We start from the raw sequence: 21,891 nt of genomic DNA, 5'->3' as shown, positions 1-21,891 counted from the left end.
TTTAAAATCTAGGTAGGGTGAATTGTTGGAAAATTAATAGAAGTTTGGTTAAATTTTGATCAGTTCAATAATTTTGAAAATTAACTTGAATAATAATGGAGTTTGGGTTTGTTCTTAATTATTACTTGATGAATTTTTTTAATGAAATTGTATTTGACATATAAGTCATATATAGGTGGGCGTTACCACTTATGAATAAGATAATATTGTCCGAAATCATCTACTTGAAATATAAAGCAATCAAAAATTTTCACGATAGGATGATGAAGAAAAGTTAAGGAACGAAAAAAAAATTGATCGAACTTTGTGATTTTTCTAACAATTTACTGTGTTACTACTATATTTTTTCCCTAAATGTTGGTACTTTATTATGATTTTTTTTGGATGTTGTTAATTATTTTAATATGTTTGTCTATGAATTTTTACTTTATTATAAGCATAAAGTCATAATATGATGATGTGATTGAATATTTAAATAATCATGTAGTTTGGTGATTGTTGTTAGGGATGAATTAGTGTATTATTAATGATCACATCAATATTTTGGAGGGGCCTTTCTTTATTAGAAAATTCCACGTGGCACGATTAATGCGCGCCACTTTCATTCATGATAAAATCCGTCAAAATGAAACGATAATTTGTCATGGCATTTGCTGACGTGGGGCCACAATGATTAATGATATTTAAAAGTAGAAAAAAGGTCGACTAATCAATGAAATTGTTAGGTCCACCGGGATTTTGATTTTGAGAGATATGTTAATTTTTTTTTAAAGTGAATTAATAATAATATCTCATTTATTTTTTTATTATATTGTTAGGATCGTCGACTGCAACATTAGTTTGATATATTGTCAAATTTGTACCCAACACTTATGGTTGATGACTCAGAACATTTCATATATTCGTCATATGTTGATCGAATGAAAAATGTCTTAGCTAGGAAAGACAACAATCATGTATGTGAGAGCGTGATACGACCTTCGTTGTATCGAAGTGTTGATCGGCAATCGGATAAAGCTGTGCACGGGAGAAGATCGCGTCGGGCAGAGCTGTAGAGGGGTTTGTGAACTTTAAGTTTAAGAAAATAAATTAGGATTCTTATCATTGATTGTCAATTATGAAATATTCCCACATATTTAATTTGTAATGTGTGGGGACATAAAACTTACTCACTAAAGATTTCTCCTCAAGATCGATACTACCACCATCATGAGCTATGTCTTATGTCTGTAGTACTGGAATGGTTTGAAAAAGTCATAAAATTATCAGAAGAAAATGTATTGGGTGAAAACTTAATTAAATATTCCTATAATATAGACCAAATTATGTGGGATCATTTAAACTATCAAACTTAATTGTATCATGCTCAAATATTATAATCATGAGTACTTTATTTCGTTAAAGAATAAGCACTTGTTCTCACTACAGATTTGTGTTCCATGCAGTGGCAGATTCAAGATTCTGAATTTTAGGGTATGATAAAGTGTAAACAACAATGCACATCTCTTCCAACACTTTTATTTGTGCAAGACGTTAATCACAAAATTAAGAATAATATCTCATTTATTTTGTAATTAACGTCTTGCACAAATTAAAAATAACGTCTTGCAAAGAATTAAGAATAATATCTCATTTATTCTATTTTTAATATAAAATCTTTGTTTTTAATTTTTTGCTTAAGAAACTTTATCGTATATAAAAAATTATTTTTGAAAAAATTATTTTACTTTTTGCGAATATGTTATTTTTATTAAAAGCCATCTTTTATGTATTCGCCGAAAATTTTCAATTACTTTTATAAACAAAAAAAAAGGCATGCGTCCTAACATTTTCTATAAAATTTTATAAACTAACCAACATGTATTTAGGCTTCAACTTTGTAAATTTTATTAGATTCATGAACTGAAAAATTATGAAAAAAAATCTTGATATAAAAAGTTCATCAGTGTCACTGTTACAAAAAGCCAAAGTTGACATAATATATCATTGTGATACACTCTGTCACCGGGTCCGGGTGGCCGGAACACCCAATCTCCGTTCTTAGGACCGGGAGTCATTCATGAGGTCCGGTGGTGGACAAAGGAGCTGCAACTATGGACTTTCACCGCCTTTCCCCAAGGGCGCCTAACCGTGACGATGGACAGTATCAGCGTCTGGACTATCGTCCCACAGATCATCCCGGCCCATATGCCCTGCGAAACCACTTGAGATATAAGCCTGATTCTTTTACGGATTCAACAATGTCTATTCAATTCTGAGAAATGGCCTTTTTATTAGCCATCTTTGTAGAAAAAAGACATTATACCTCTAAGCCAAAATGAAGATACCATCCCAAGAAGATCCCGAGAGGTACCCCAACGATGTAGTAGCTCCCGATGTTAATGTACGCAACCCACACTTGCCAACCGGATCCAACGGCTACACCTGAAAATCCATGATTCGAGACTAATGATGTATCCTTTATTAACATTCACAATTCATGACTTCAGGTGGAAGGATTGTTACAGACCAAACAGGAGAACTGGTTCCAAAAGATTGGCCTATCAAAAGATGAATAGAGGAACAAAAGATGAGGCTAATTGGATTCCACACCTGAAAGAATGGGTTGAATGCAGTTGAATAGAATGGTTATTGCCAGTAACGGGGCTAGCTCCTCGACCATCGAGATCACAGACGAGCTAGATATGAAGATCATTGCAATCTTGTCCGGGAAGGCGATGATTATTACAAAGAACAGGAAACCGATCAACAGAGAGTTGAAGACGGAAACTTTAGCAGCAAGCTTTGCAGAGTTTTCATTCCCGGCTCCAATTTCACACGCTACACGGATCCTGAGTTCATCGGGGAGGGATACTCAAATGAAAATGGAACTGAGACACGTATCTTTATCGAAGAAAAACAAGCAAACGAAACAAACCAGTGAGCAAGAAGTGTATGATAGTGTTGTAAAGATGCAACAAATAGAAAGGCTTAACGTACCCCGTTGCTGCATATAGCCCCATCGGAATCATGGACTCCCAACCGTAGAAGCTCATGCTGTCAGACACCAAGAAAACATCAATATAAACACGAAAACAAGAAAATCACGAGAAGAATCATTATCCACCAACCATATAGACAAGGCATCGACAGCAACCTCCGCCCCTTTGATGCTCGAGACGAGAACAAGCATCCTGAAGTAAAAATTCTCCAACCTGAAAATGTTAGACTCCGAAGATGAGTAAAGATTGTTCTACTCAAGAAGGGATTGCACGGGATTTGGGAGCATACGCGAGCATGACACCAGAAGCTAGAGACAGTTTAAAGAAATCCCAGAGGTCATCGAAAGCCTCCCTCGAGAAGCCAGTCCAAGAAGTAGGACACCAACCACAGACACTATAGATGAACATCCCCACAACAGACATCCACCACGAGAAATCGAGGGTGAGGGCTATCCCCACAATGCCAACCCTCATGTTATAAACGAAAATCCAACTTATTACCACGTGTAGAACAAGCACCGCACCACAGACCCAAGCAACAACGCACGTCTTCAACTGGCACTGCAAGAACCTTGTCAGAGTGAACTGGAACGCGAAGCTCAAGTGCATAGGGATCAGCCATAACGCCACCTGACCCGCCAGCTCTGCTAATGGCGCCGGCTGCCCCACAAGCTTCAGCATTGGTTCGAGAAAAATGAAGAGAGGTAGAAGAGCTATCGAGCTCAGAAACAACACCACCCACGAGCGTTGCAGATATATGCCCAACAGGTGGTATTGCTTTCCTCCGTAGGCTTGTCCACACAGCATCTCAAGCACACTAGCCATTCCTAGCTAATAACGAGGAGTCATGCTTCGAATATCGATAATCTTAATCGAGAGCGGATAAATGCCATTTTTCACTTATTTCACGTGACAAGAAAAAACATTCAAGAGTTGTTGTTGGCAAAGATTAACTTAAATTAAGAATCTTGAACTCAAATTTTGCAGAGAGTTATAGAAATTGAGAATCTTGAACTCAAATTTGCAGGAAGTTATAGAAATTAAGAATCTTGAACTCAAATTTGCTGCAAGTCATAGTAATGAAGAATCCTGGACTCAAATATGATGCAATTTATAGAAATTGAGAATCTTGAACTCAAATTTGCTGCAAGTCATAGAAATGAAGAATCTTAGACTCAAATTTGATGCAAGTTATAGAAATTAGTAAGCTTGGATTCAGATCTGCTGCAGTTATCCAAATTAAGAATCTTGGACTCAAATTTGATGCAAGTTGTAGAAATTAATAAGCCTGGATTCAAATCTGCTACAACTTATCTATATTAAGAATCTTGAACTCAAATATGGTGCAAGTCACAGAAATTAACAATCTTGGGCTCAAATTTGCTGAAATCCATAGGAAAGAAGGAACAAAAACATCACATTACCACAAACACACACTAAACACTAAAATTAACATTGGTAATGAGACATCAAGCTCAGATTTTTAACCTTAAATAAACAGCTATTGGGAGCTCAGAAATGGGGAAAGAGAGGTACCAAGAAGCCGAAGGTGATGGCGATGATGACGGTGGTGACAATGGAGATGGCGGCGAGCTGGTTTTGGGCGAGGTGGCCGGCGAGAGATTGGGTGATGATAGTGAGAGAAAACATAGCCAATCGGCAAAAGATTGAGGGGGCTGCTATTTGCCATAGCTTCTTCAACTCTTCCTTCACACTTCCTGGCGGGATTGGGATTGGGATTGGGAGTAGCAAGGGCTGCTTCGGATCAGAGTTTACTTCCTCCATCGATGCTTCATGGAACTATCATTTAAAAAAGTCATCTTTAATTGTGCACCAGCACTAAAGATTTTTTTTCTTATTTTGATATTTTGGTGCTAAAATTGTTTAATGCTATAAACTGGAATACTCCCTCCGTCCCACATTTATAGTCATATTTAATTAGGACACGAGTTTTAAGAAATTAGTGGAGGGTGTAATAAATGAAGTGAGATGGAAGAGTGAGATGATGAAGTGTGTAATAAATGAAGTGAGATGAATGAGTGTGTAATAAATTAAGTGAGTTGGTTGAACGTGGATCCCTTGTTGACTTTTTGGTTTTTATTTTTGTTTTGATTTATTTTTATGTTCATAATGACATTTGGGTGTAATTTTAGTGAATAATGGGGTAAAATTTTATGTCCAAATATGGAAAATTTTAAATGTGACCATAGACTTTTGTGGCAAAATGTGACTATAAAACTGGGACGAAGGGAGTATTTCTTTCAGTCCACATTAATGAATTATTTGTCTTTGTTGAGAAAAAAAAGAGAGAAAAGGTTTTTAGAATATACAGTAGGTCCTTTTTTTGTATTCTCTAGTTTTATACCTACGCATAAGATCTTTAATTTAGTTTATATTAAATCCAATTTATAAAAAAATAACCAATATTTACACTACATAATATAATAATTATGATTGAAATTAGTTAATAGAATATATATGAAGTTCACTTACTAAAAATAATAAAAGAAAAAAGAGATAATTAGTGGAGATCAAACAAGTGTCAAAATGGACAATTAATGAAGATCGAAGGAAGTATCATTTAAATGAAATAATACAATATAGTTTCATTGTCTAAATCATGACGTCATATGATTGACGTCCGATAATATCACGTAAATAAATTATCAATTTATGTCAATGTCTAGTTTGCAAAATCAGAATAAATCAATAATTTGATTGTAAAATAAGATCATATTAATCTATATTTGTTGTTTATATGTTATTTTTAACACAAGTATGCAAAATCAAAATTTATCGAAATTTATAGGAAAATAATTGTTTTTAAGGATGCTTTTATTCTTTAACTAAAATGAAGACATGACATTACTTTTGTGATGTGTTTGGTACACATTTTGAGGTACAAAACGTGCCCCATTTAAGATATTGATGCATGTCCCATCTTAAGATATTGATAAAGAGATATATTCAATGTCGGACATAATGAATATAACATCATTAGAAAAATCTTATTAGTGTTTTATAAAAGTTTCGTCCTGTATTTGATTTTTTTAACAGTTCTCTTTTTTTTTTTAGTTATGCGTTTGTCAACAACTACTCTCTCTCTCTTTTTCGTTTGGTTGTTATTGTTTCTATGATTTAACTCTCACTCGAGGTTGGCTGCCTTGGTTGAGTACTCCATCCTTAGCATTATCAACAATTTTCATATAATATTAATAGAACTAAATTAAAAATAATAATATTTGAAGTGGAGTAGCAAACACTTAACACAGTATATAATTTTCTTCTGCAAACAAATGAGGATATTTTTTATCAGAAACTTAACAAGTACACTTGCTAGGCAGTAAATAGTGCACGAATCCTAGAAGAGTCGAGAACAATGACCGTCAGTGGGATTAAGATCGCGTCCAGATAAGAATATGCTATATATACATAACTTGAGACGAAGGACCATCAACCAGAACGGATCCCACCCATGAAGGTCATTGGGTCAGGGCAATTCCCACTGAACTGAGCTTGCGAGAAGTCAAAGCCCGGGTTCTGCAGAAAAGATCACAGTGGAGAAGCAAATGTAAGATTTGAAGTGGAAAAGTTGTGCAACTTCATGAACAATGACCTTATAAAGCCGAATCTTTCAAAATCCAGTTCACTATAGAGGGTTCTATTCTGAATCTAGTTTCCATTTTAGAAAAATGCTGTTCTGTTTGCAATAAATGGAACTACATATGCACAGGCTTCGTATTGCTTGACGGATAACATGATTATACAGAAATTCTACTCGAACGTCTTTTATATGGAACATCTAGCTGCAATTATATATGTATATGGAGAACTATATTGCATGCTCATCAACTGAAATGTTACCAAAAGCTTTCTCAAACTTTAACCTTTCATCTATCAAATAATCAAAAACTAAAACTTGGGGTTCTTTTTGGTACAGAATTAAGATGGTGTACCTCTTCTTGAAACCGTTGAAGCATGAGACGCTTCTGTTCGAGGTCAGCATTATAAGGATCCAACTGGGCTTGGCCCATTATCGGTGAAGACCATGTCTGACCTTTGTCCCGCTTCTGCAAGGTTATGTGCATTATATTGTCTTCTGCAAGATACCAATTTGTGTTAAATTCCCGCAATGGAAAAGTTAATCGACAGCGTATAATGATATCCAGAACATGTACAGTTAATTCCATCAATTTGGCATGTCAATCAACTAAACACAGTTGTCCATGTTTTTATGCACCTGTAGTTTCGAGAATACAATATATCCCCCCAACAGCAAGATGGCTTGGTTGCATCAGACAACTTTTAAGAACGTGTCTAAGTTTGGGCATGTACTTATCATAGGCTTCATTTTCAAGCATTGCAGAGACTTTTGGACCAAAAAATATTATTTGAGCTTTTACACTTGTTCCTCCAAAAAAATCTAATTTCCAGAATCTTAAAGTCTTGTGTTCTATTAGTATAAAGATGCAGGGCCAAAAGCAATTCGTAAAAACAGAAGTTTTTATATCTATAGTGAGTGCATAAGTTCAACTTACAAACAATACTACATTTTTCTTTTTCAAGAAGTTTCATGAATCTTGATTACCTATAGCAAAAACAAAAGCATTTAAACTGTCCTCTGGTCCTAAAATTTATACATTGACCACACCATAAACCGTAGTAGACGCTTATTAATAAAAGTTAACGAATAAATTAAATAAAGAGAGCAACAAAAGCTATCATACTCATCTAACACCATGGCTACCCTAGAGAAATGACTTAATCAATGTCACAACCTCATCTGTGATCTACCTAAGTGGTATCCTATAACTTGCACTAGAAAAGAAGTACTAAAATTGATGTATTCTTTTTAAGCAAACAACAACAGGGCACAATAAACATACCAAGAGTCCAAAACGAACAATCAGTCTTCACCGGGAAGGCAAGCTCATGCTGTAGTGCACCAATGAGACAAAATCACTCTCAACCACTCAATACAGCTTACAAATCACAGATGAATTAGAACAAACTGTCCAAGAAAAAGGCACAAAAAACGTACATTAAGGTAAGGTGGATTCCCTTTGATCCCAACCTCAACATGCTTGGAATCAATTTTGCAGTGAAATAACTTCTTTGGAACGTTAGCTGGAAGCTCTATGTACATATTCACCTCTTCCAGCGTTTGATCCCAATCGAACACCTTTTGCCCTAGAACACCAACATTTCCACAAGTTCATAAATTCATAATCACATCGAGATATATAGAAATTTCACTGTATTAGAAAATACTACCGTTGTGGATGTAGCTGTGGCTTTTCTCGGGAGCTAATTTCTCAGCCATTTCTATTGTGTAATTGATCGGAGCTGCTTCTCTCTCAGAAACTTCAATGCAGCTCTGGAAATATGATCAATCAAAAATTTAGCTCAGCAATCCAGAAAATCAAGTAACAGTTGAACTCAAACACAATTGGAGATTAAAACAGTAAATTTAGCATTAATGCGATATTGAATTGCTCTATTTCTGAGATGGTAGCTAAAACTGAGAAAAGTTTGGGGAAGAAACGGATAAAGTAATGGAAAAAATCGCGATAACACGAAAAACAGAGAATTTAACGAGCACCGTTGAATTTAAGCTGGAGCGGGGAATTTACGGTTGTCGTCGTCGGCGGCGATGAAGCGGAATTTGGTTTTTCCGATTCGCAGTGATGAATTGGGGCTTTTTGGTGTCAGAATTTAGGATAAATTTCATGTAGACCATAAAGATTGGGTTATTACGATAAGTTCCCTAATGTTTTGTTAATTGAAAAACACCCTAAAACTTTAATGAATGAGGACTACTTTTTATTTGTTATGAAAGAAAATATTTTTTTAGATGAAATAAAAATAGTTTATCAATTTGAATAATGGAAGATGAAAATTACAAGGAACAATAAAGATAGAAATTACATAATTGAAATTAGGTTTAAGATTGAAGTAGTCGACTTGAGGAGTTTTTTTTTTTGGTATTTTTTAAGTGAAATAAGAGTTGATTTAATCACCATTTTGTTGGTACTCGACGGATTATTTTTATTGGTATCTTTTAAGTGTATTGAGAATTGATTTACCACTTTGTTGGTACTCAATGGGTGGGTCTTGCAGTCAAGCTCTCTTCTTCTTTTGCACTCTAATTGGAATTTAAACTCGTTGGCTGAATGGGCACGAACAAAGGCTGTTGCATCTTGGCCATTTTGCACTTTTTTTTCTTATTTTTTTCAATCATTTATCAACAAATACGTAAAAATATCAAAATGTATAATATATGCAATTTAAGAACACAATCTGCATGATTGACATTTAAATTGAGTCAAATCTAGGTCTTAGAAACATGCAAAAACCGTGTTTATCACACTCGAGGGCCAATCTCCGTCCGACCCAAGGAAACCTTTGCACACCTTCGTTACCTTTTGGGAGGCCTACGCCTTATAGAAACTATCTACTTGAGACTGTCCCTTGGCCCGTAGATCCTGACACAAAGTTAGAATTCTAGCTCATTCAGAGCGGTATCTCACTTATGACTCAGGCCCTCGAAAGGAGGCCTTCTTCGCCTTCAACCTAAGCTGTGCAAGAAAGGCCCAATCCCAATCCCAGGGACAACAAAGTCAGGCTTTATAGGGTCTTTTTATCGAGGTGTAGCCGTGCAGGTAATCCGCATCTTCACATGCATGTCTATTTCACCAAGCCTCCTCCGAGAAAGTCTGGGTTACTTGACAAGAAATTTGCTACCTTATGACCATAATAGTAGTAGTAGCCTTCGTTCAATTCGCAAAAAAATTAATCGCAAAAAGATTAATTTGAAACATATAGAAGAAAATATTTAAATGAAAAATAGACAATGATAAATGAAGAATAGACAATGATAAACATGTAGGTAATTGACATTAATACTCCTATTAATATTTTATGGAATTAATCATATGGCTTTATTGACGTTTTTTGTTGATCGTATTGATATTTCTTGGTTGATGATCTAGGCCCTTAATTTGAATATCTAATGGCTATTATTTAGTTGTAGTTAGCAATTGGATATTGAGTTACAATACAACACTCCAAAATTTACAAATACATAGATTTGATTAGATTAATTTATGGTACATTTTTCACCTGGTTTTAAACATACTTAAATAAAATATAATATAATTATTTGTATGATAAATTATTACATTAATATACTATTTAAATAATTATTGAAAAACAGATTCAGTGAAGGTTTGTTCAAGATCGACACGTATGTATTACTTTATTAATTAGCATTGGTACTGAGAATGTTATGGATTTGGTGGCATACATGCAAAGTTCTCAATGTTATAATACTATTATTATTGTTATTATAATTATTATTTTTATAGTATGTGTGTTGTTTGTGTAATTCAAATAAGATAGGACCATCTTAGTTTTATTGTCCCATGCAACAGAGCACTTCACATGCAAGTTATATTTAAGTGTGCCGTAATAATCATTATTCAAATGATAGTCAAATAAATGTGACACCTTCGTTTTGTCCTTGAAAACATAAATTTTCATTAATTTCTGCCCATTTTCCAAAGTGAAAAATTGCATGTGAGTGTTCTGTTAAGTGAAACAATGAAGCTTATCAAATATGGTCCTTTATTATATGTATAATCGATGTTATATTTCCCTATACTATTTTGATTAATATCTTGATATGATCAAACAAACTAGTACGGAGAGGGCAACTTTTATTAGAGAGAACATGTTTTATAATCCATTAAATTTATAAAAGTATTATTTTAATTCCGTGAACTTTGAAAATATTATTTGAGGTCCATCAACTCTGAGTTAATATCAATCAAAGTATATTTTTCATATTTTCAAGTTTTTTCGAAAGAAAATACCCTTAATACCTTGAAGGATAGTATATAAATTTACTAAACTTATTATATACTCATATTTTTTCATAAATATCTTTACTATATTTTTGATAAATTTTCTAAATATAATTTGACCTTCAATATTGTCACTTAATTTTGTGACATGAAAGAAAAGTTCATTCTTCAACTTTTTATAATTAAATAGTAATTTTAAAATATTTTTAAGGTACGGATACTCGTAAAAATTAATGTCACAATCAATATACGATACTTGAAGAATTATTTAATTATAAAAAGTTGAAGAATGAACTTTTCTTACTTGTCACAATATTAAGTGAGTATTGTGATAAGTTTAGTAAAAATATACACCCTTCAAGGTTTGGAGGATATTTTCATCAGAAAAAACATGGAAATAGTAAAAAAAAGAAAAAGTACTTCGATTGATATTAACTCATAGTTGATGGACCTCAAATTAATGATATTTTCAAAGGTCACAGACTAAAAATGATACTTTGACAAAATTCATGGACAAAAAAAGATGTTCCTTCCTTTTATTATAATGATATCATTTGTGTACAAACAATGTCTTTTGGTGATGCTCGGTCGATTTAGTAAGACAAGTTTTTTTTCATACTTTGAAGATAAACCCTAAACCCTAAAAAAATGTCACTTAGTTTAGGGACAAAGATAGGACAATTATGAAAAACTAAAACGTCACAATTATGAAGATGACTCACTTTATTCTCTGCCTTACTTAATTCTTTCTTATCCAACATACAAAATCTTGTGCCGCCTAAGAAAGGATCATCTACCTTAAAATGAATGGAGTACTCCCTCTGTCCCACTTAAAATGCAACATTTGGGAATCGGCACGGGATTTTATGTAGTGTTGTTTTGTGAGTTAATGAAGAGAGAGTAAAGTAAGAGAGATGAAAAAGTAAAGATAGAGTTGTTTCCATTTTAGGAAACGTTTCATTTTTAATGGGACAACCAAAAAAGGAAAACGTTGCATTTTTAATGGGACAGAGGAAGTATATTATATTCAAACCTTGTGATAATCAACAGAAATCAGGCCAAATTTGTAATTTAAACGTCTATTAATATTATCCAAAAACAAACATTATATCATAAAGTATGGCTCACATATGCCCTAGACTTGTATAAATAGAAGCCACGACACAACAATCCATTCAATCATATCCATAGCAAAATACCTAATCAAGTCATGGCCAACCTAAACCATCTCCAAACCCTAATTCCACTACTTTTTCTCCTCCTCGCCTCGGCCGGCCTTGCGCGGTCGCAGACGACCTCCTTCACGTACGATTTCTACGGTGAGCAGCCGACCGACCTAATCTACCAGGGCGATGCCCACTTCCCCTCCGACTCCACCTACCTCCGCATGACCGACACCGACAGCTCGGGCACCCCGCTCCAGTACCGGGTCGGCCGAGCAGTGTACTCTAGGCCGATCCAGTTCTGGCAAGCCGGGGCCCAGGTGGACCTCGAGACCACCATAAAATTCATCATAACCCCCAAAAGCGGCGACACGAACCCGGCTGACGGATTCGCCTTTTTCATCGCGCCCGTCGTCGACCCCTTCGCAGTGGAATTTGACATCTTTTCCAACGCCGGGAACGACCCGAGCTACCGCCACGTCGGGATCGACATCGGATCGACTGCTTCGAAGAACACGACCGACGTCGGCAACACGATTCTCGGGCAGGAGGTGACTGCCCGGATCAACTACGGGCAGGCTTCGAAGGTGATCAGCGTTGGCGTCGCCGCCGGGTCGGAGAATTTTGAGGTGAGCTATGTGTATGATCTGAGCAACCTCCTTCCTCAGGAGGTGGAGGTCGGAATCTCGGCTGCCACCGGAGGGCAGATCGCGGTCCACGACCTCGTATCGTGGTATTTCACCTCCACTCTTGTGCATACCGGCGGCGGTGAGGACAGCTACATTCGCCGATATGTCTGATTTTGTGGTGTGTGACTGTGTGTAGTGTGTTTTGTGTTCAAAAATAAGGCCATCTCATTGCAGCACTTGTTAATTAGCAAAACCACGAGATGGGAATGGAATCTGTGTGTGTTTTTAGTTGATCAAATTTGCAAATAGTTCGTTTACAATAGATTTGAACTCACAGTTTTTAAGTTTGTAGAGAATTATTGTGTCAGACAATTAAGTGTAAATTGGCAAATAAATCAAAAAATTATGGTCACATTCTGGTTCATCCTACACTTTTCAAAATCTGAAAAATAAATTTCGAAGTTTAAACTTTCACAATTAACATATTATATCATTTTCCAGTGAACTAGCGCTGATGGGGCAACTTGCTGTTTAAGGACACAATACAATTTTTTTATATTTATTTGTTCATAAATTAGTTGAAAGAAATCTTTTTTGTTAGAATTAAAATTTTTTGCAACTAAAAATTTTCTTTACTTTTAAATTTATCATTATGAATAATTTACTATTATATTATATTTTTTTAATTTTATTTTTGAATTATTACATACAATAAAAGGAATATTAGAAAATTGTGTTTTTTTTTATTTTTTAAATTTGTATGAATATAATAATAAATTAAAAATCCGTGCATAGCACGGCTTTTTCAATGGTATATATAAAAGATGAGGTTTGACTTTATATTGAAATATTTGTAAGTTATGAGTATAAATGTTAATATTTATAAAATATGTCATAATTAATATAGAAACATATATAAAAGGTGAGTTTTGGCCTTAATAATTATAAAATGTCATAATTATTATAGAAAATGAAAGGTTGTTATACTATGCATAATGATATTTATGTACATTTAGTATTATGATTGATTGATGACACTACATATCCATTAATAATATTTAATTTTATTTAATCGTTATGTACATTTTTACATAATTGTAAATGTTTCAACTTTCAAGCATAAAATTTATATTATCATTGTAAATTATTTTTTATCCGATATAATAAATCATAGAAACTAACTATCTATAATATTTTGAAGTTAATGCATTGCATATTCATCGCGAACTTCGTCGTTTTCACAGATTTCATGCAAAGAGAACATTTAAAGTCAACGAAATGGCAAACGAAAGCAAAGAAGACGTAGAGTATAAAATATCACATTGTTTTCGCGTACATGCTTTTCTTAATTTTAGTTTGTTTTATTTTATGTTAGTTTTTTTTTTTTTTTTTTTTTTTAGTCTTAGCTATAATAATGTTTTACAAATAGAATATAGTATCATAGAAACTGGTCATCTATAATATTTTGTAGTTAAGCATTGCATATTCATCTCAAACTTCGTCACTTCCACAGATTTTTTTATGCAAAAAGAGCACCTAAATCAATGAAATGGTAAAAAGTTGTAATATAGGGTATGTAGTTGATTTTTGTTTTAAATTATTACATGTAGATGGTGAAAAACTGGCTTATGGAATAGATTGCGCCGCTGCAGGACGAGAAAAGTGCAGGAGATGATAATTGGTGATGAAGAAGGGCACCCGAGCTAGATGGAGGCGGATAAAAGATGTTGGGAAAATGATAGGGTAGAGGGGTATTGGAGTACAAAGAGAAGTCGAAGGGTAATGTTTTAATATAAATGAGTTACTATACTTAATAAATAGTTTGTTAGCAATACATTTTTTTAATTAGTTGACCTAATTATATAGGTGAAGAGTTTACATGATTATTTTTTTTATGAGACATATATGATATAATAAATTCTTATGGATTTATGTGATGACTTGGATTTATGTGATGACTTTATTGTTTAATTTAATAAATTAGATCTTTGAAATTGATAAATAAATATGAAGGTAGATTGTATTTATTATATTTTTCTATGACAATGGCTTCCATATTTTGAACATTATAAATTGTATATTAATAATTTCATATTGATGGTGTTAGACATAATTTTACTATGTATTATTTAAATAAGATTATTCTTTTTATATCCAAAAATGTTTTAATCAATATATGTGCTTTTGTTGTTTTTATATAATTTTAAATATTATACTAATTGTAGGTTTTAACATTTTACTTATATTACTCTAGATTGATATGAAACTGAGAAAACCATCTTAAACCTACTTAATCCACAACTTTTATTTATTTTCTAGAAAAAATTATCATTAAAGATTTCCTATTTATTCTCGTGATAATATGAATTCCTCTAACTTATTGAGTTGATAAAAAATGTTTTATCAAGTGATTAGTGTTTCATCGTCTTCTTATTTTAGTATTTTTTATTGTTCATAATGTGTTCAAATAAATAATAAGCCTGATTTTTGAAATTAAAATTTGAAGATAATTTATAATAGAAATATTTAGAAATAAATAGAATATATAAGAAAAAAATAGAAAATTCTAGAAGAGAAAAAAATAGGATGAAAACTTTAGAACAAATACATATGTAGTCTATATATATGCCTATTGTAAATATTTTGTAGATGTTAAGTTTCGCAAGTTTAGCTTTTTTTATTTAGTTTTCAAATTCGAGTGATGATAAAGTGACATATTAAATTAGTTTCCGTAAAATTAATTGAACCGTGCATCGCACGGAAGTAGATACTAGTTCATAATAGAAGTAACTCTCTACACGGAAATTCATAATGAAATTCATAATAGAAGTAGAACCATAAAGAAATTCGTAATCTCTCGTAATCTCTCTAAGAATCAACAACGCTTCTGCGTTAAATGAGAGGGAGTGGCAACTAGGACGGATCGGTTTCCTCCGACCATACGATAGCAGCGGGCTAACACACCAACATCTAGACGGAAAAGAAAACTACCAATGAAAGCATCAAAAACCAATAGTTCCCCACCTGGCCGGAGACATACATAATCAGACACGGTGAGACAGGCAAGCGGCATGGGTCGCAAATTGACATTCAAAGCATTGTACGGCAACTCCCCAGTAGGAGATAGACGATAGTGTCCAACTACTGCAGCCCCAAGACGAACCAAAACAGAATGGCGACCACCAACCGCTCCAAGGTGCACATCATCTCTCTGGACCAGGACAGAGACTGCACTCGGCAATTCCATACTAAAATAACATACCCTAGTACCAGAGGAAGCAAACACATGAGATCCAGAAACCAAATGAATACAGTGTGGCACATCTCCCACAGGGATTTCCGTGACGGATATTATTCGCAAACAGATGGTAGAAGCAACAAATCGCTTGACGACATTCAGCGATCTACCCATGTTCTTCATGGAGGATCTGTTGATCCTCTATTCTGCTGACATGTACTTCCGTTGGGGATCACATCATACAAGTAAATGACATTTTAACTAACGGCACTATTAGTAAATTTCTCGTATAGATTTTATAGCTATTATATTATTTATCGATCATAAGAATCTTTTTGATATCTCTCATTTATGTCATATTACACATTATATCTGATGACTGATGAGTACACTTTAGATTGACAAATTTCGAAGTTATACTCCATTATATACCTATCACATTTATCTCTATAAAATGTGAAATAACGGTTTGAAAATTAAGGAATTAAGAAGTTTTCAAATAATAGGCAACTCAAATAAGAAAATGGCTTAGGATAAATTATTGATAAATAAAAAATTGAAACAAAAATGTAACATGATTTTAATGAGTAAATTATTGATTGATTGATAATTAATAAGATCAATTGATGCCAAATTAGCCAATTCATTCTTAATTTATGAAATTAATGATATTAATAGCCATTTTGAGAAATGAGACTTATAAATGGGTAATTGTTAATTGGTTGATAATTAATGAGATTAATTGGTGTAAAACTACCAATTACTTCTTGTAGCAAAAAAAGGTGATGCGGTTATCCTGGCCGCCCCTACACCCCGGCCCGACAGTTTGTGAGGGGGTTCAATCAGGGTACACAACGGCCCATTAGAGAGGAGGCCTTCAATCCACTGTTCTAACAGGAGCCCATCTCCCAAGGCCTCACACTTGTGCTTGAGAGATGGAAGCTCCCACGCGCCAATAGTGAGATTCAAACCCAGCTCCTTGTAGCAATATCAGCTCCCCCAGAACCAACTGCGATAAGCCCCTGCGGGCACCAATTACTTCTTAATTTATGGGATTGGCGAATTAACGGACCATTTAATAGTCTGAACTATTCAATAAAATAATTAAAGAAATTCAAAATATTTTGCATCTATATATTGAGTTAAAATATTTAATTTTGTATTGTACTTATTAAATTAATAACTTATTATTAGAGACAGATGTTAACTGATTCCATTGTATATTCAAAACCTAACATAATTTGAATTCATAATTATAGGGAGATGGATCCATAATTACAGAGTGATTTATATCTAGTATATAGTATAGCGCAATATACATACCCTAATATAATTCAAATATATATAATATGGTATATATATCAAAACATTAAATATGGAAAATATTCCTAAAATTCAGACCTACAAAACCGCTAAATTACAATTTTATATATAATTTTGTTTTCCTAAATTCATTATCTATTCTTTAAAATTATCTTACCATAATTACATCCTTCAATTATGACACGGTTCCAATGAAATAAAAGAACCATATGAACGACGGTTCGTGTTAACTTATTTGTTGCTGACTTCTTTGAATATTTCCCAAATAATTATAATAAAATGTTTGGATTTATATAAGTGGAAATTTACATTAAAGTGGATATTTACTCCATATTTTTTTTGTTATACAAAATCTTACAGTATTATGGAGTATATATTTATTATTTTAAATTAATATAATGAAAATGTTAAAATTTATTTTTGGAAATTAATTAAGTCGCGTAGATACACGAGACAATAATAAAATGTCATTTTCTTTTTTATTAAACTCTGTTGCATTTTAATTTTGTAGATACCATTCGTAATGTTAATTAAATGGGGAATGCCATACATTTTGTTCATAGTTCCAATTATTACTGTATAAAAGACCTTTCAATGTCATTATGATAATTTGGATTGTAAATTATACATATAAATTTTATATATAAATTTAAATCTTATTAAACAGAAAAGAATGAAGGTAATAAAGATGAGGAAATGAAGAGTTTTTTTTTTTTATTTTCATAATGATGGAGGAAAGTTAAAAGGTTTTGAAATAGAGAAGGCCATAAGCAAGAGCATGACCGTTGCATTCTATGAAACTTAAGAGAATGAAGGTGATGAAATAAATAGTGTTGGAAGAAGCTCTCGTGATCAACCGTGTAACAAATCGAATACAAGATGAGTAAGAGTGTAGATGTGAGGGAATTGTGTTTTTCATTGAATGAATATCGAAACCCTACAAATTGGGGATATAAGCCCTTAGCTGGAAAAACAAAATCAAGAAACAATCTAACAATCCATCAACTAGAATGGACGGCTCAAATACAAATTATCTAACAAGATCAAATCTAACGGCTCACAAAAACTTACTACTTAAGCTGAAAACGCCCTTCAGCTTACACGCTTTTCTTCACTTTGTCTCACCAAAAATCAGCCAAGGCATGGGTTCGATTCCTGCTGTCAACACATTCACAAATAGGTTTTTTATTCTTAATAATTTGAGAAAATAAAAGGTTTTGAAAGTGGGAGAAGTGCAGATTTGATCAAACAAGACAAAGATTGTAAAATTGCAACACTGACTCCACTGTAAAAATTGGGTACTTTCTTACTACAACTAAGGAGCAGTTATATGACCGTGTTCTAATAGTAAGAAAGTTGAGAGTAATGCTTCAATGAAGTGAAACTAATGTAAATTCTTTAGTTCTTACAGTACATAAACTTTTTTTGTTTCCACATTCAATCATTCTTTTACATTTTCAATGCGACTCTTAACGTTGAAAACTATAATCGTATTATGTTATGCGGTATGTGAAATATACTATAATATTTACTCCATTTGATTTGTTGGTTCCATTAAAATCTGAAAATAAACTTTTTTTAAATTTTATTCCAGATTTTACTTGTATTTTCTTTATTTGGTGGTGATGGTGTTTCACTATTGTGATTTGAAAGTTCTTTAATTATATGTTGTGTTGTATACTTGTATTTAGATATGTGGTGATTGGTCTGTTTAATTTCATGCGGTATGTGGTAATGCAATTTCAGTTTTTGTATTAGACTATATTCAAAAGATTTTAATTACTACAAATATTTAAGAGCTAATTTCAATAATAATTTATTTTCTACTTTTTATGTTTAATAAATCAGTATTATACACATATTTGATGAAATATAATGTGTCGTGCATCGCACGGGGAGATACTAGTTACTTCCTCCGTCCGTGAATAGGAGTCCCGTTTTTCTATTTGAGTCCGTCCGCGAATAGGAGTCCAAGTTCACTTTTACCATAATTGGTAATAGGGTCTCACCTTTCACCAACTCATTTCACTCACATTTTATTTAAAATTAATATACACAAGTAAGACTCATATTCCACCAATGGCAGACGCAGGAATTTTATAGTGGGGGATCCAAATTATAATTAATGATTATTGTGTATTTTTAGTGTCGACGACTCCATAAATAACCTGGCACATTACGGAGTTGCGAGAGACACATATGATGACAATGTCGATGTTGAAATAATTAAAGAAAAAACAATTTTAAAATCAAAGATCATTACTTTATGATCTTATAATAATAATAATATTTATACAATTAATGAAAAACAAAAATTATAGTGTCAGAAAATAAAAAACAACATTAATGGATTAAATTAGTTATGAAAAATACACTAGAAATCAACTGTTAGAATAGGAAATGGAGAAAAGCCAACAATGTGTTTTCGAACGCATGATCTTCTACTTACAAGTCTGCATCGCTGGCCAACTATAATGTAGCGAATTATATGGTACTCCCTCCATCTACGAAAAATAGAACACATTGTGAATGACATAGGTTTTAATGTGGAATTGATAAAGTAAGAGAGAAGTAGTGTTAGTGGAATGTGGGGTCCATTTTTTTTTTATTAATCAAAATGCTCAAGCCAAGAGAAGCGAGCTGTGGAGTACAAACAGAACCAAAACAACGCCAAACAGCGGGAAAAGGAGCCACAAACTCCACCCCAAACAGAGTTAGAAAAGAAAAACTACGACAAGCAAAAAGCACTAACCACCACTGTCAAGAAAGCCACAAGAAGCTTACCACCTAGCCTCAGATTGACAAGAACCTGCCCACTTTCTGACTTCCTCCAAATTATCAAGAATTTGTTCGGGCGAGAAAGAAAAATCGTGACACTAACCCCGAGTCCACATGTCGAGGCGCCAAAACAACATTTTTTTCTCAAGCTCCCAATTCGGGTTGAGGCCTTGGAAAACAACCTTATTCCTGATATCCCAAATAGTCCAGGTAATAATGTAGAACAGTGATAACCAAGATTTAATATAAAACTTTGTGAACGGTGTACCACGCCAAGAGAGTAGATTTGTCAATGCATGGTTTGGGATGCAGTACGAGATACCCCACTGAGAGCAACAAAAATACCACAAGTTGGAGGAGAACTTGCAGCTGAAAAAGAGATGCTCAATAGTCTCCCGTTCCTCATTGCAAAGCGCACATCTATCATCCTCAAACTCCTTGGATTCCATGTCTAAAGAGACGATCTTTGGTGTTTATTCTTGTGACGACCCGCCCTCCTAGGGTACAATAAATTCGGCGGTCGCCACCTAGACAACATAAATGCAACAAGAAACAAGGCTAGAGTTTCATTTAAAGAGATTTGACCTAGGGTATTTAGTGAACTATTGAAGCAATAAGACAACAGTTTAATTAAGAAAAATCAATGAAGAGTAGATAACATAAATGACGATCAAAGTCAAGGGTTTAACAAGAAAGTCAAGGGAGAAATAAGTTCGAAATGACTAAGTGATAGTAATGAGATTCAAAATTTAGCGGAAGCATCCAAGAGAAAGTGAAGCCATGTATGAAGACACGACTACACTCGAGGTTCAAAATATCCATCTTATTAATTAAGTTTGCTCAACACCCGCCAACGCTCGCCGCCATTCAACCTGCACATAAGGAAAACACATGCAGGGCTGAGTATTTTGAAATACCCAGTGGACTCGTGCCAAAACATTTTATCTAACAAGTTATGTCACCCTTACCATAGTGAACTCGAGTTTTAAGCAGTTATAAAAGAATATCACGAGTATCACAAAAATAATTTCTTAGACTGGCCAGTCAAACAACTCCCAAATTTCCTCGTCACTTTCCTCAATCTCATCATTTCCATAGTGCGACGAAAGTGTGGCCACACTTTTCGCCCACGAGACCGGCCGACTAGCAAGGACGGCTCCCGATCCTACACAGCCTGGTAGGGTTTGCTGTCCGTACTCAGACCCGAATTCGTTTATACATATCCATAGCCACTGTAGCCTAATGGAGCGTACTCACAAACTAGGCATCAGACACACAATATCATCAAAACAATCACAGACATGTCATAACGTTTCAAACCACCCTTATAACACCAATCAATATTTTGACAAAATAAAAGAGTTTAGTGAATAAAGCCCACCTCGACTGCTTAGATTTCTAGTATGTTCTTTCCCTTTGTTATCCTGCTTCGCAACCGAGGTTTCACCTTTTTACCACATATGTACATATCATATATCAGTCTCAACACAACTTCCTAAATCATGAATGCCTCACGTTTCCCTTTTCCCATCGATTTATCTTAATATCACCAATCAAAATCAAGTCATATTCATCATATAAATTCGTTCGCATCTTAACTCTAGATCTATCATCAACATATGTCACACAAGAGTATTTCGCCAACATACACACACAACACACACACGCAACACGCACACACACACACGCTACACACTCACGACGCATACACACTTGCACACATATATTCCATATTCCATATTCCCTTTATCCCACTTTCACTCAATCACGATGCATGAGGGTTCAAGAATACCGATTAATCGGTTAGATGAAGAAGAATTAATATAAGAATACCTTTTTGGAGAAAAACGAACGGTAGAAACAAAGTAGAGACTTGGTTCTTCAAAAATCTTGAGGCTCAAACTCAAATTCTTC

At 33.8% G+C, this 21,891-nt stretch overlaps 3 protein-coding genes across 6 annotated transcripts; 1 reads left to right on the top strand and 2 right to left on the bottom strand.

Moving 5' to 3' along the window:
- Nucleotides 1–1,910: 1,910 nt before the first annotated feature.
- On the bottom strand, nucleotides 1,911–4,809 carry LOC125205442 (protein DETOXIFICATION 27-like). 3 transcript variants are annotated; one of them, XM_048104374.2, is made up of 7 exons: nucleotides 4,518–4,809; nucleotides 3,271–3,812; nucleotides 3,111–3,194; nucleotides 2,980–3,036; nucleotides 2,593–2,831; nucleotides 2,306–2,424; nucleotides 1,911–2,192 (listed from the first exon to the last, which is right to left on the bottom strand). In XM_048104374.2, exons 1-7 carry the CDS (start codon nucleotides 4,764–4,766, stop codon nucleotides 2,058–2,060), a joined length of 1,425 nt encoding a protein of 474 aa, XP_047960331.2. In that variant the 5' UTR covers nucleotides 4,767–4,809; the 3' UTR covers nucleotides 1,911–2,057. The 3 variants fall into 3 exon arrangements, 2 of the variants coding, with proteins under 2 accessions (XP_047960331.2, XP_047960340.2); XM_048104383.2 differs by having other exon boundaries at nucleotides 3,271–3,808; nucleotides 4,518–4,808; XR_007173758.2 differs by lacking the exon at nucleotides 1,911–2,192 and having other exon boundaries at nucleotides 2,510–2,831.
- Nucleotides 4,810–6,203: 1,394 nt separating this feature from the next.
- LOC125213472 (uncharacterized) lies at nucleotides 6,204–8,729 on the bottom strand. 2 transcript variants are annotated; one of them, XM_048114040.2, is made up of 6 exons: nucleotides 8,584–8,729; nucleotides 8,256–8,358; nucleotides 8,023–8,171; nucleotides 7,868–7,916; nucleotides 6,938–7,080; nucleotides 6,204–6,521 (listed from the first exon to the last, which is right to left on the bottom strand). In XM_048114040.2, exons 2-6 carry the CDS (start codon nucleotides 8,302–8,304, stop codon nucleotides 6,435–6,437), a joined length of 477 nt encoding a protein of 158 aa, XP_047969997.1. In that variant the 5' UTR covers nucleotides 8,305–8,358; nucleotides 8,584–8,729; the 3' UTR covers nucleotides 6,204–6,434. The 2 variants fall into 2 exon arrangements, with proteins under 2 accessions (XP_047969997.1, XP_047970005.1); XM_048114048.2 differs by having other exon boundaries at nucleotides 8,615–8,668.
- A 3,280-nt stretch (nucleotides 8,730–12,009) lies between these two features.
- Nucleotides 12,010–12,960, top strand: LOC125213420 (agglutinin-2-like). Its single transcript, XM_048113966.2, has one exon. The coding sequence runs from the start codon at nucleotides 12,057–12,059 to the stop codon at nucleotides 12,807–12,809; it is 753 nt and encodes a 250-aa protein (XP_047969923.2). The 5' UTR covers nucleotides 12,010–12,056; the 3' UTR covers nucleotides 12,810–12,960.
- Nucleotides 12,961–21,891: the final 8,931 nt, after the last annotated feature.

This window comes from Salvia hispanica, chromosome 2, assembly GCF_029641045.1.
Source record: "Salvia hispanica isolate PSC_SH4W2 chromosome 2, Shi_PSC_v1, whole genome shotgun sequence".
NCBI classification, from domain to species: Eukaryota; Viridiplantae; Streptophyta; class Magnoliopsida; order Lamiales; family Lamiaceae; genus Salvia; species Salvia hispanica.
This window is presented reverse-complemented; position numbering and strand designations above follow the sequence as displayed.